Consider the following 13167-nt stretch of genomic DNA (forward strand, 5'->3'; position numbering starts at 1 on the left):
GCCAGAAACTAATATTTGCATTCTTACGAAACCTGAAGCACTGCAGTAAATTCTGTCCCATACATTACTATTTCAGTTAATTTTTATTTTTTTAATCCACCACTAGATAAGGTAGATATTATCATTTTTCAGATGGGGAAATGGAGGCACAGAGTGTTTAAGAGTCTTCCTAAGTCACAGCTATTAAACAGCAGAGTTAGAATTTGAACACAATAGGAAGTGTTTCATAAGCTATGAAGCCCTGTGCAAACATGGGGCATTAACAACCAAACAGCAAGTGCTTTGCCAGAGCTGGGGAGAAACATGACCAACTTGCCTGGTCATTTTTCCTGCCCTCTGATTTCAGTAGTACAACAAGTCAGTAAGTAATCAGTCCCTCCAAACCAAATCTAACCTTTACATTTTAAAAAGGACACTTCACTGAGGAAGAGGTAACTTTCTTAGGGAAGACATTTAGGTTCTAAATCTTCAGGAGCAAGAATAATTTAAGTCAATATAAACATTTATAGGCCTCTCAAGCTACCACATGCCAGTGCTTAGGATTCCTGAGGAAGCTCAGGAAACTTATGAGAATATCATCATTTAGGGATCAAAAACCTCAAATGTGTGCAGGGGGATAGGCAGGTAACAAATGAATAAAAGGGGTTAGGTATAAGACAATAGGGAACTGTGGAGATTGTGACAAACAGCCCACACCCACCTAAAGGGGGCAGCTGCTACCCAGTTATAGCCAATTTTTTGCCTGTTGTGTGCCAATCCACAGAAGGTCAATTTTAATGAAATATATTGATTTTTATCTAACTGTTGGCATCTGTTCAGTTTTTGTTTTAACAGCACCTCAACTTAGCTTTTTGGCCACCATTCTCTACTCTCTGAAGTGAGCATACTGGCACTTGTCCACTGACCTGACCAGTTTCCAACATGCAGATGCCATAGGCTAACCATGCCTTACAAAGTGCAAACAGGATTTCCCTGCTAAGTTCCACTTCACGGCAAAATTTTTAAAAAAACAACACATATACAAAAAAACACCTCTTTGATGCTTGGCTGAAACATAAGAACTCCATGAAGACATATGCAGGGAGGTGGTTCCAAGCATGAGGCCCAGATGGCTTTTATATAAACCACAATCCACACGGTTATAAATCACCATCCAATTTCTCTTTCAGCTCAGATCTATAGCTATGTTTCCCTTCCCCCAGCCCCAACCTCGGTCAGCCTCACATTTGCTATGTTCTTTAACCTTCCTGAGTACAACATGTTGCCACTCACAACACCTCAGTCCCAGTGCAGGTGTGTTGGGAATTTCTTCATTAAACATTCACCAAGTGAGCATCTACCAGGTTGCTAAGCAGTGTGAGCAAATGGACAGATGCGACTACTGTCCTCGAAGTTAATGTCTAGTGGGGACACAGACATTTAAGCCCAGTGTGCTAAAGAATTATCACCCCAAATGTTCAGTGGAAAAAAAAAGTTACAGAGGTTAAGTGAGCTGGAAGGAGGTAGAGAAGGCATCTCAAACTCCAACCAGATCATGACCACATGCACAGTTCAGATCATACCAATTTGGAACATATAATAGTTCTAAGAAAAAAGAAGGTACAAAGCAGGAATGCCCAAACTCTTGACTTCCCCGGGCCACATTGCAAAAAGAAGAATTGTCTTGGGCCACACATAAAATACACCAACAATAGCTGATGAGCTTTAAAAAAGTCACACAAAAAAAGATCTCGTGATGTTTTAAGAGAGTTGAGGCTCATTCAAAGCCATCCTGGGCCACAGGTGGCCTGTGGGCCACGGGTTGGACTAGCTTGAAGGCATCCTAACCTTTCCAAAAGAGCAAAAGGATTCCCTCATATTAACTTTTAAAACTGGAAACAACTTTACAAACTAATATATATTTAAATGCATGTTTGCTCAGTCATATCCCAGCAAAGAGGCTTTGTTACTTAACTCAGAGACAATGTGTCATGCTTGGCAAAGTGTGGTCACCAGAGCAGTAACATCATCAGCACCAGGGAGACTGTCAAAAATGCAAATTCCCCAGCTCCTCCCTAGGCATACCAAACCAGAAACTCTGGGGATGGGGTCCAGCAATCTGTTTTAATAATCTCTCCAGGTGCTTCTCACACATAAACTTTGAACATGGCTATTGGAGGCTTTGCCAACCCAAACACCATTTCCTTTATTAATGAAAATAATCTGTTATTTTGGTGTATTTTCATATACCTTTAGAACTGAGTTAAAATATAAAATTGTGAGAGAAGAGACTGAATCCCACATTTCTTGAGAGCACTTAAACTTACACAGTGTGCTCAAAATATTAAAATTTGATATGCCACATCACTCCATTCTCTGTGAAACTCCTGGATTGTTGGACCACTTATTGTTTAGCTTTCTCATCTGAGAAAAATTAGCTGAGCACTTCTAACATACCTAGGCCTATGCCAGGTGCTGAGAATATGGATATTTTTATTGAACTGAAAGAGATTTTTAAGAAAAACTATTCACATTACAAAGCTTTGATGTTATTAAATAGCATATAAAATATGGTAAATTTCTAACGTTTGCTTAAATGTTATGTTAATTAACAAGACAAACATATGTTAGTTGCAGGGACAAAGTACCTATTTGTGAGTTTACATTGGCAAAGAGGTCCAGAAGATGCAATATTCACTTCTAATTACTGAGATGAAATGCACTTGCCTCTCCCATGACAGCTTAGTATGTATATCGGCCCACAATGTGGACACAGTACTAGAAATAAAAAAATGTGGTTCTCTGTCCTCCACATGCTTCCCTACAGTGACATGCTCTGAATGTACTGATGCAGCAAGCTCCATTCTGAAGGGTTCTAACAATAGAGGCACCTTCCAGTAAACTCAGAAATCCAAGGAACCCACATTTACAGCAAAATGAGCCTGTGCTATAAAACCCAAATAGCTTACTCTCTGATACAGCAAGAGTTATTTTGCATGAATCCCAGAGTGTATTAGTTTCTTATTGCTGCTGCAACAAATTAACCACAAACTTAGTGGCTTAAAACAATACAAATGTATTAGCTACAGTCCTGGAGGTCAGAAGTCCAAAATCAGTCTCAGTGGGCTAAAACCTAGGATTTGGCAGGGCTGCATCCATTCTGGAAGCTCTAGAGGAGAATCTGTTTCCTTTACCTTTTCCAGCTTGTGGAGGCCACCTGCATTCCTTGGCTCATGGCCCCTTCTTCCACTTTCAAAGCCTTCAACTTAGCATCTTCCAATCTCTCTCTCCAACTTTACTTCCATTGTCACATCTCTCTCACCTTCCTGCCTCTTTCTTATAAGAATCCTTGTAATCACATTGGGCCTGCCCAGATAATCCAGGATCATTATCCCATCTCAAAATCCTTAATCGCATTTGGAAAGCCTCTCATCAGGTAAGATAACATATTCACAGGTTCTGGGGATTAGGATATGAACATTGTTGGGGACGGGTTGACACTGTTCAGCTACCCCACTGAGGGCGTATTTTTTGAATATAAAAAAATGAAGAGTTCATGTCCTTTGTAGGGACATGGATGAAACTGGAAACCATCATTCTCAGCAAACTATCGCAAGGACAAAACACCAAACACCACATGTTCTCACTCATAGGTGGGAATTGAACAATGAGAACACATGGACACAGGAAGAGGAACATTACACTCCAGGGACTGTTGTGGGGTGGGGAGAGGGGGGAGGGACAGCATTAGGAGATATACCTAATGCTAAATGATGAGTTAATGGGTACAGCACACCAACATGGCACATGTATACATATGTAACAAACCTGCACATTGTGCACACGTACCCTAGAACTTAAAGTATAATAATAATAAAACAAAATAAAAGAAAAAATATTTTGATATACCATAGTTAGAAAATATGTGACTTGTAAACAGGGCAGGGAATGACCTTCTCATGTGCATTCACTGTGAGCCAGGACGAGACCAGGTGCCTTTTATATCCCCCTCACAAAAACCCTAGAAGGTAGCTTCCATCATTATCCTTTTCCAGATGAGAAGACAGACTCAGAGAAATTCAATTAACTTGCCCAGCACACATGCCCCGTGTGTGGAATCTAGGTGGGCCTGATCCCAGAGCCCATGCTTATTCTTCTTATCTCACATCTCCTTCCCACAACAGAATGTCTCATCCTGAGTCTCTGCCTATGCCTAGATGAGGGGCTAGGGTTACAAATGGAATGTTTGCCTTTTCATGTCATAGTGAGTCTTTTTTTCTTCTTTAATCAATTTCTTTAAATGTAGAATAGCATAACAGTTAAGGGAGTAGACTCTCGAGCCAGGCTTCCAGCAAACAAACCCCAGCTTGCCACTTACTAGCTGTGTGACCTTGGGCAAGTTACTCAACTGCTCTTTGTCTCTGTTTCCCCATCTATAAAACGGCAATCATAATTGTATATGCTCTCACAGAGTTTTAGGAAGATAAAATCAGTCAATACAGATAAAATATCTAAACCAGTACCTACTCTAAGTGTTTGCTATACCTTATTAAATAAAAGCATGGTGGAAAGTCAGGAACAAAAGTGCTACAGTGTAAGGGGAAAGAATGAGAGGTTCTTTATCACAACCCACAGCTGGCCCCTGGCAGAGCACATTAAATGGCATCAAGGTCTAAGTTCTCCATTCTTTTTAATGGAATGGATAAAACATATTCCTCATTCTATAGGACGGTTACGAGAATAAAATGAGTTAAAACATGGAAGGCACTTAGAACAGTACCTTATCATCATTTTTGTTATCAACATTAATAAACTGGTGGTTGTGAGGATGCTTAAATATGCTCACCTCAAGCAACACAAAAAACTCAATAAACTAAAAATTAACCACAAGTCCTGAGAGTAATTACAATGTTCTATTTGGGTCCTCTGGATAAACTGAGGAAGAAAAGAATTAGGGAAAGACACTTCTAGAACAGCACTACATATCTATTTCTTAAATCCTATTAAGAACTTCCAAATTAATACTGAGTGCTGAAAGCACTGCTCAGCTGTAGATAATGAAATCAGAATAATGGTATGTTAGACTCCTCCAGCTACACACACACACATTCAGGCCAGATCCCTCCCTGGTCTTTCCATCTGTCCATCCTAACCACCCTGTATTTACTAAATACTGACTACATACCCAGTCACCAAAATGACAGATGCTTAGGATACTCAAGTGAAAGACGTGGTATCTCCTTCAAGAAGATGAGTAAACAGACAGCCACAAGAGAGTGTGTTATGTTAAAGGCAGGCACAGGACACTTGGGGACACAAAAGATGATAGGCACCTCATTAGGTCAACACCTTGAGGAAACAAGTGACCTGAATATTAAAGGTCATACTGCCCAGGAAGGGGCAAGTGGGAGATCAGTCCTGGCAGACTGGACGATACTTTATCTGTAAATAAGTACTTTGTATATTACCAAAGTACAAAGGCATGAGAAGACATGGCCTCTTTGGCATACTACAAGGTATCTGGTCTCACCGGGGCGTAGAGATTGAGTGGCCAAGTGGCAGGAGAGGATGGTAATCAGATCTTGAAGGATCTTCTATTCTGTGCTAAAGAGTATGGAGAGGGAAATGGGAAGGCAATGACAGTTTTAAACAGGCATGACTGAAGAGACAGACAGACGTGGAGGTTGTTGCCCCCTCTGAAAGACAATAAACGATGGCCAACACATAAGATAGTGTGTATATGCTGCCCTGGGTGGGAAGCAGTGGATGCTTCCTGCTGCTCTTGGCCCTGAGCTCTTTCTACTTTGCTTTAAATTCTAAGTGGCCTATGGACTTTTCTTCATTCCTTCTTGGTTCTGCAACATGTGTGTGCCCTTAGGGCTGTGTAAAAATAGGCCCAGGGCCCAAGGAAGAGGCAACTCAGCTGCCCAAGGATCTCAGACACTCCCCAGGCATGTGGCTGGCTTTCTGGCAGCTGTTGGGAGGGCTCAAGGTCACTGGGCCTGGAAACCTGATCCCACTGCAGATGGCCTTCTCCTGGCCCAGGAGGCTCTGGAGAGAATGCAGCCAGAGGTGCCTGGCGCCAGGGCTCTTCGAGGCCAATTCAAGGAGCTGCCTTTCACAAGGGGCCACCTGCCCCTGTTTCAGCTTTCATGTTCCCATCAGCAGGTCAACTCAGGCCCTTTCCAGAAATATTCCATCTCCTCCCTTTTTGATAACTCTCAGCTAAGCCTAACTGGTTCTGCTCTATCTGCAGATGAAAACTAAGGAGAACAAGGCTTGGTGAGGCGGAGACTATTTTTATGACACCCCTTCTCTGTCACAGAGGTAAACACCATATCTCTGAAAATAGACTTGGGTTCAGGCTCCAACTCTGCCTCTCCCTAGGTAAATAATCTGGGACCAAGAGCAACCTTTTAAATCCTCAGTCCCCATGTACAAAATATAGACAGTAACTGCATCTTTATCATAGGGCTGTTTTGAGTGATTGAGTAGGCTCTCAGCACATAGTCTGGTGCATAGTGAGTGCTCAGTAAATGTTAGCTCATTAAAGTCTCATGGTAACCCTGCGAGGTGTTGTTCTCTTCCACATTTCTCATAGAAGGAAGTGAAGTGCTAAGGCCAAGTGGATTATCCAGGGCCACTTATGATGGGACTGAGCGAGACTGACCACACTGCTCTGTGACATGAGATCTCTCAGGGGTTTCCTTTGAGTCCAGTGCTATGATTCGGAGAGACGTACGTATACAAATGAATTCAAACCCCACTAAACAAGCCCCCACCCCAAAGCAGAGTTGGCTGTTCCCGAGGCATATCTGTTTTTTAACAAATACTTAAGTCCCTCGAAAAATCATCAAAAGAGCTAACATCTACTGAGGCCAGCAACTCTGTGGCCAGCAACCTGCCAGCACTTCATGTAGATTGTCTCATGGAAGCCTTAAAACAACCCCATGGGGCAGGTACTGCTACTACCTCTGTTATAGGAACTGGCTCCCTTAGAGCCTAAGGGACACACCTGGGTTACAAACAGATGGCCTTCCCAGCCTTTGCTCTCAGCTGTGATGCCTCGCAGAGGTCAGAGGTAAGACCGAATCCGACTTCACAGAAAAGAGACTGAGGAGGACCAGAGAAAGGAGGGCTAGAGCCAGGAGCAGAGCTGAAACCTGACACTGCCATGTTCCTTCCTAGGCTGCATCCCGCTGCATCTCCCCAGGTGCTGGCCTCCTGCAAGGGGCAGCTATGGTGGCCCTGTCCTGGGCTACCTACCCCTACTTATAGCAGCCTTTATCGCTCACATATGGGGTTCCACAGCTTTTATTTGGGAAAATGAGGGGTTCTGCTTATGGAATAGAAGTTAGAAAATCACTGCCTGGCCCTTCTCTGTGCCTAAGTGCAGATTCCTACTGTCTTAGGAACTCCAGTGCTGGCATTTTTCATAGAGCTCCCTGAAAGGACAGCGTGAGAAGCAGAGCTGTGCCCTATGCAGCAGGGGCACCAAACCTGGAGTCTATGGAGCCCCAGGGCATACATGAGCTGGCCTCTGGGGTTCATTATCTGCTCAGGTTGTATGCAAAATTCTGGGGTAAGTGCAATTTGGGGAGGAGAGAGCTAGAAGATTTCTGAAGGTTCTCAGATTTCCAAAAGGTTCTATGTCCCCCAAAGCATGAATGATCACTGAAAGAAATCTTCATTATCATAGTGACTGCCATATATTGAGTGCTGATTATACGCCAGGAGAATAGGGATAATAAGATCACCCACATCAAAGGGCTGTTGGGAGGATGAACTGAGGGGACATGCTGTATTTGTAAAGCACTTAGAATGGTGCTTGGCACAAGGCAAACACTGTAAGCTTTGGTTATATTTTATCACTTTAATTATTATTATCCATTATTATCATTTTCATTGCCTCATTAGTCTTCATGAAAACTTTATGAGGTATGTATTATTATCAATCCCACTTCATAGAACAGGAAATATGAGGCTTCAAAGAGTCAAGTAATTAGCTCAAGGCTGCAGAATAGCAGAAAAGGAATTAGAAACCTGGCCTGGCTGGTCCCCAAGCTCAGGCTGGCCCTCAGTCTAGATGCACTGAGGGAAGAAGGCAGGAGGACTCCTTGAAGAGCCCAGGAGGAAGCGGGGGCTCAGCGCTGGGAGGCTCAGCTGACCCCAGGTCCAAGATCAGCTAAAGGGGAAAGCAGGCCTGGGGCTTTTTTGCTGAAAAGGCAAGCAAGCCTCCCTAACTTTGCACTTCTCCTAATCAACAACAGAGAGCCAAGCTGCTTAAAATAATAATGATGAAAAAAGAAAACCACCCCCTGCCACTGGCTATTCCCAGGCTCCAAAGTGGGCCAATGCCCCCAATGTCTTGAGTACAGTGAGTTCAAATTGGGAAGCAGGGCCGCCCCAGCACCCGCTGGCTAACCTCCAAGCAATGTTTTTCCTTCCACACTAACACATAACTCTGCTGAACACACCACTTGAAAGCCAAAGAGATGCCCCTTGGTTGCCATGGCAATGTTAAATAGACAAAACATTTTAACCAGCTCTGACGCACACACCCAAACTTATTTAAGGGCCAAGGGGATGAATTTGGTGGGGGAGAGGGAATGGGGTGGGAGTGTTGTTTCTAGAGCTCCATCTCCAAGGATTTGGCCCCAAAAGCATCTGGGTCAGACTGAAACAGGGCAAAGGGCTCCTTAAAAACAAGCCAAGGCTGGGCTTACTCCAGGAAAGGGAAGCCACTGCTGTGCCTCTCTGCCTTTGGGTTACAGACCTGGTGCCATTTTACCAGGGCCAAGAGGAGGGCGGCACTGAGGGTTACAAATGCTGATGGAAAAGCATCAAGCTTGAGTCCTGGGGAGAGTATCTCAGTTTCTCACCCAAAAGGTGTGTGTTACGCCAGCCCACAGCAGAGTCAGGAGGACTGAATGTGTGATGGGCTCATAAGCCTTAAAGCACTGTGTAGATGCACATTACTGCTGATATAAAAATATTAACAGCCATTTCCAACCGGGTTGTGTTTCCATTTCCCAAATTTCATGGCTGAACTTCTGTCCACAGGAATTGATGACCTTGAATTTTTTCCTCTAGAAAACTTTGTTCTGAGGTTTCTCCCCCAGATGTAGGAATCTGTGTGATGAAGCATGCACAAGGCTTGTCCCAGGTCTGAAAAGACCTCTGTGCCTATGAGTCTGTTATACTCTGGCTCTTCCATGTCCCTCCTTTCACCCCAGGTACAACAGGACAAGGAGTTGATGCTGCCGAGAGGCTAGAAGAGCCTCACCAGACACAGTTCATGGCAATTTGGTACAATCAATGGATGATTGTTTGTAAAACCTTCCTCTGTGGGATCCATGATTTCCTCAGGTAAACCCATTCTCCAGAAATGGGTTCCATGCCTGGGTGTCTCCACTTGGAATCCTTTTCCACCCATCATCTCTTGCGGTGAACTCTCTGACCTTTCAAGACTCACCCTTTAGAAGTTATTTAGGAACCTTTCTTGCCCTGGGGGTAGAATGGGTCCCCACAGTGCCATGCACAGATGTCTGTGGGAGCAGCTGCAACAGTCTATTCTTCTAATTGTTCTCTGGTCTCTTGCCCACTTATCTGAGTTCTTTGAGGGCAGGGATCACATCTTGGTCACCTGTGTATTCAGCTTGGCCTAGCCCAGCACCTCACATTAGTAGGCACTCTGTGACTGCTTGCTGATTGACAGTCTAAAAGTACACAATGCCAAGCCCATTATGATTATGTACTGCTGCCCCTGGAATCCTCTAGGTCATATTCCACAAATGTCTGCTTTCACTTCCCTATCCTCTGGGAAGACAGCAGGAGTTACAGCAGAGAACAGAGCAGCTGGGCAGTCTAGTGGGTTAGGAAGAGTGAAGGGAGGGAGGAAAAGGTGCCCTCTTCCAGGGCTTGCTTGCTCCTCCTACAAAGCTCATGCTTCTAACCTACTCTTGAGCTGAGGATACAAATTGACCCACTGAAAACTGGAATAGCACCCACTCCATTCCTGCTCTGAAATAAAACTCCTTTTGTCTCTACTATTAAAGGGCCCTAAAGGTGCTCTATCTGTTTTCTTAGGGAGTGACTGCATTAACTCTATGCTGATTATTTTTTTTTTCCTAGCAGAGCCCGTTACCCTCCTAATAGGATACACTTCCCAAGTTCTCATCTCGTTGTGTGTCATCTTCCTTCTGCCATGCTTTCTACGTATCTTCTCCTTTGGTATCCTCCAAACAGGCAATATTTAGCAAACAACAAATGTTTATTATTGGCCACCCAGATAAAGTCTAATTGGGAGGTTAACTACCTAGGAATCTAGAAATGGTGGCTCACACCCTATGCCATCTTCTCAAATTATACTTCCCATGAGCAAAAATGCTTTAACTCTATATATGCTTGTGTGCACACAGGTGTCCTATTAGCCAGAAAATCATCCATGCCTGTCTATCAAAAGAACTTCCTGCGTGATCTAGTGAGTTCTGCCTTATGAATTTGTCATTGTTTTGTGATATAGGGGCAAGAACAATGATCCTATTGTCCTTCTCATCATCCTACTCATTTCCTACAGAATAGAATGACTGTGGCAGAGGTTCTTACATTTTCCTGGACTCACACCCTGTACACTGAACTACTCTCTGCTAGGCTTACCACAAGACTGTGTCTGCCTCCCTACCCCTAAGCTGGAACTAATTATCACAGACAATTATAGGATTTTATATTCTTGTGTTCTAAAAAAAAAAACACAGTTCACACACACAAAAACAGAAACAAAAACAAAACAATATAGCACTGGCATGGCTGAAAGAGTTATGGAGAAACTGCAACACTGCATTGGTGCCATGGTAGTATTTATAAGTAACTTATTTGCATATGGAAATAAATTTGCAAAGAAGAATCTGAAGTGACAATATTACAGGTTGAACATCTCAAATCTAAAAATCTAAAATCTAAAATACGCCAAAATCCAAAATTTTTTGAGCATGACATGAGGCTCAAGGGAAGTGCTCAGTGAAACACTTTGGATTTTCAGATTTGGGATGCTGTAAGTATAATGTAAATATTCCAAAATCCAAAACATTTCTGGTCCCAGATATTTCAGATTAGGGCTACTCAATCTGTATAAGCTTGGAAGTAGACTCTAACAACATGCAAAACCTCCAGTAGAAGGTGCTTAGAATACAGGTGCACCAACTAGAATAAAAGGTTGACAATTTCCACATATCAGTTCTACACGCACATTATAATGGGCTAGGGCAACTGCATCAGTATCTATCCTGGAGGGAAATAATGCATCTGTTTCATATGAAGATAGGACTACATGTGTAGCATGCCTGCACTAAAATTAAGTCTTCTATCATCCAAATTTTCTCAATTATTAATATCCTAGACAGCTGCAGTAGCTGCAGCAAAAATAGCAGCCCAGCTTTTCCAAAAGTCAAAGCAGCCATGAGATGTCAGCCTGGGGACTTTCCTATGTAAGGAGTGGTTGGTCTTTGGATCAAAAAGAAAGAAAACCTTCAGTGGAACAACAACAACAAAAACTTGTTTCAGAATATAAACTGGAAAATGACTCCCCTTCCATACATACACTGACATCTTTATATTAAAAATGTGCATAAAAAAAGCCAGCTAAAAAGGCTGCCTATTTGCCCAAGTCACTGGGATAACAATTCAGAAAACTAAACAGTAAACCCAAGGAATGCCAATCACTTTAGTTTATTCTGAAATGAGACCCATCAAACTATGCCTACTCAAAGGAGGTAGGATGGGGTTACAGAAGCAAATTAAGCTTTTTTTTTTTTTTTTTTTTTTTTTTAAGATTTCTGGAAGCAAATGAATATCCAGCAAAAAATAGTTGTCCTTAAGTTGCCACCTTCATGTTTTAAATAGGTTATTAGTGTTATCTTAACAGACTCTGAAAACATACTTTTTTCATAAATATTCATGCTTGAAATGTGTTTTGAAGTGAAAAACTAAGGCAATGTTTTCTGAACTCAACAATGACCATAAATTTTAATTCAAAGATTATGTGCAGGACATGCAATATGAAAAAGAACAGATTTTTAAAAGATTAGTTTTGGGGATTATGTATAAAGCTATAATATCACAGCTTAAATGCATCATGCCAGAGAGAATACCACTTGCAAAGGTTATGTTGAAAAGCTTCAGATGTGACTGCACATTTCACATTTCCTGTCACAGTTCTGATTTCACATCATTCTAACCTTTAAAGGCAATCTGACCACATGCTCCAGTTTCTGATTAGTAAGATACCATCACTTCATCCGTGCCTCAGCTCCATACACAAACACATATTAATGTGGGTCTTTGAGGAAGCAGAACGAGCCATAACAGTTCAAGTACTAAACATGTATATGTTTGTACCAGTTCTGCATAATTTGTGTCTAAGAACAAGGACAATATTTCACTTTAACTGTCTCACGATCTACATAAAAATCACAGCCATTTTTCAATAAATGCCAACAAATGTCAGAAAAGCAGAACACGGCTACTTGGAAATAGCTGTGAGTTTATTAATATAATCCCCTGGAGTAAAGCATCTGGTATGAATGTTTTCAAGATGGTCAATATCATTTAGAGGCAGGGCTTGCTGACAGAACTCAAACATTTACTACCTATGCACCACTTACCATTTGGGATCTGTTCTTCGGACAGCCATTGATGTCTTCAATCTTTTCATTTGCTGAAAAAGGAAACACAAGTCAGAAAAATAAATCACCAGAGAGACACTTTCAGTAGTGATGTTCAGGACACTTGAGGCAACCAAGTCCTAAGGCCCATACCAGGGTTTGTCCAATCAGTGCAGGCATGTGAAATACTGAGACACATCTAGCAAGCTTCAGGACTTACTCATCGAGCTGCCGTCCTCCAGGGACAGCTGGGGCAAGGTCGTCATCTAAAACAGAGACAACTGCATCGATGACAGTCTTGGAGTGATAGGGCATCGTGGAAATGCTTGGAGACTGGGAAAGAGAGTGAGCTAGCTGTGATTGTGCTTTAGGCTCTTGGAAAGGCAAACATAACTGTTACGAAAGACGGAATAGTTCAGAGTGGATCAGTCCAGCTATACAACTCAGCTCCCAGGGACAAAAGCCACAAATGAAAGCATCTCACTCCCCATCTTTGGCCAGACTAATATTGCTTTTGTTTGTCCTA

The 13167-nt window shown here is 42.5% G+C and overlaps 1 protein-coding gene across 8 annotated transcripts in view; it reads right to left on the bottom strand.

The window, feature by feature from the left end:
• Positions 1–13167, bottom strand: part of NAV2 (neuron navigator 2) — a 782645-nt gene that overhangs the window by 263090 nt on the left and 506388 nt on the right. For all 8 annotated transcript variants that reach the window (XM_055282148.2, XM_055282147.1, XM_055282146.1 and 5 more), the window contains one exon: positions 12642–12694. In XM_055282148.2, the coding sequence (XP_055138123.1) occupies positions 12642–12694 (53 nt within the window). The remainder of the gene's footprint in view (positions 1–12641; positions 12695–13167) is intronic.

Source organism: Symphalangus syndactylus, chromosome 6 (genome assembly GCF_028878055.3).
Source record: "Symphalangus syndactylus isolate Jambi chromosome 6, NHGRI_mSymSyn1-v2.1_pri, whole genome shotgun sequence".
In the NCBI taxonomy this organism is placed as follows: domain Eukaryota; kingdom Metazoa; phylum Chordata; class Mammalia; order Primates; family Hylobatidae; genus Symphalangus; species Symphalangus syndactylus.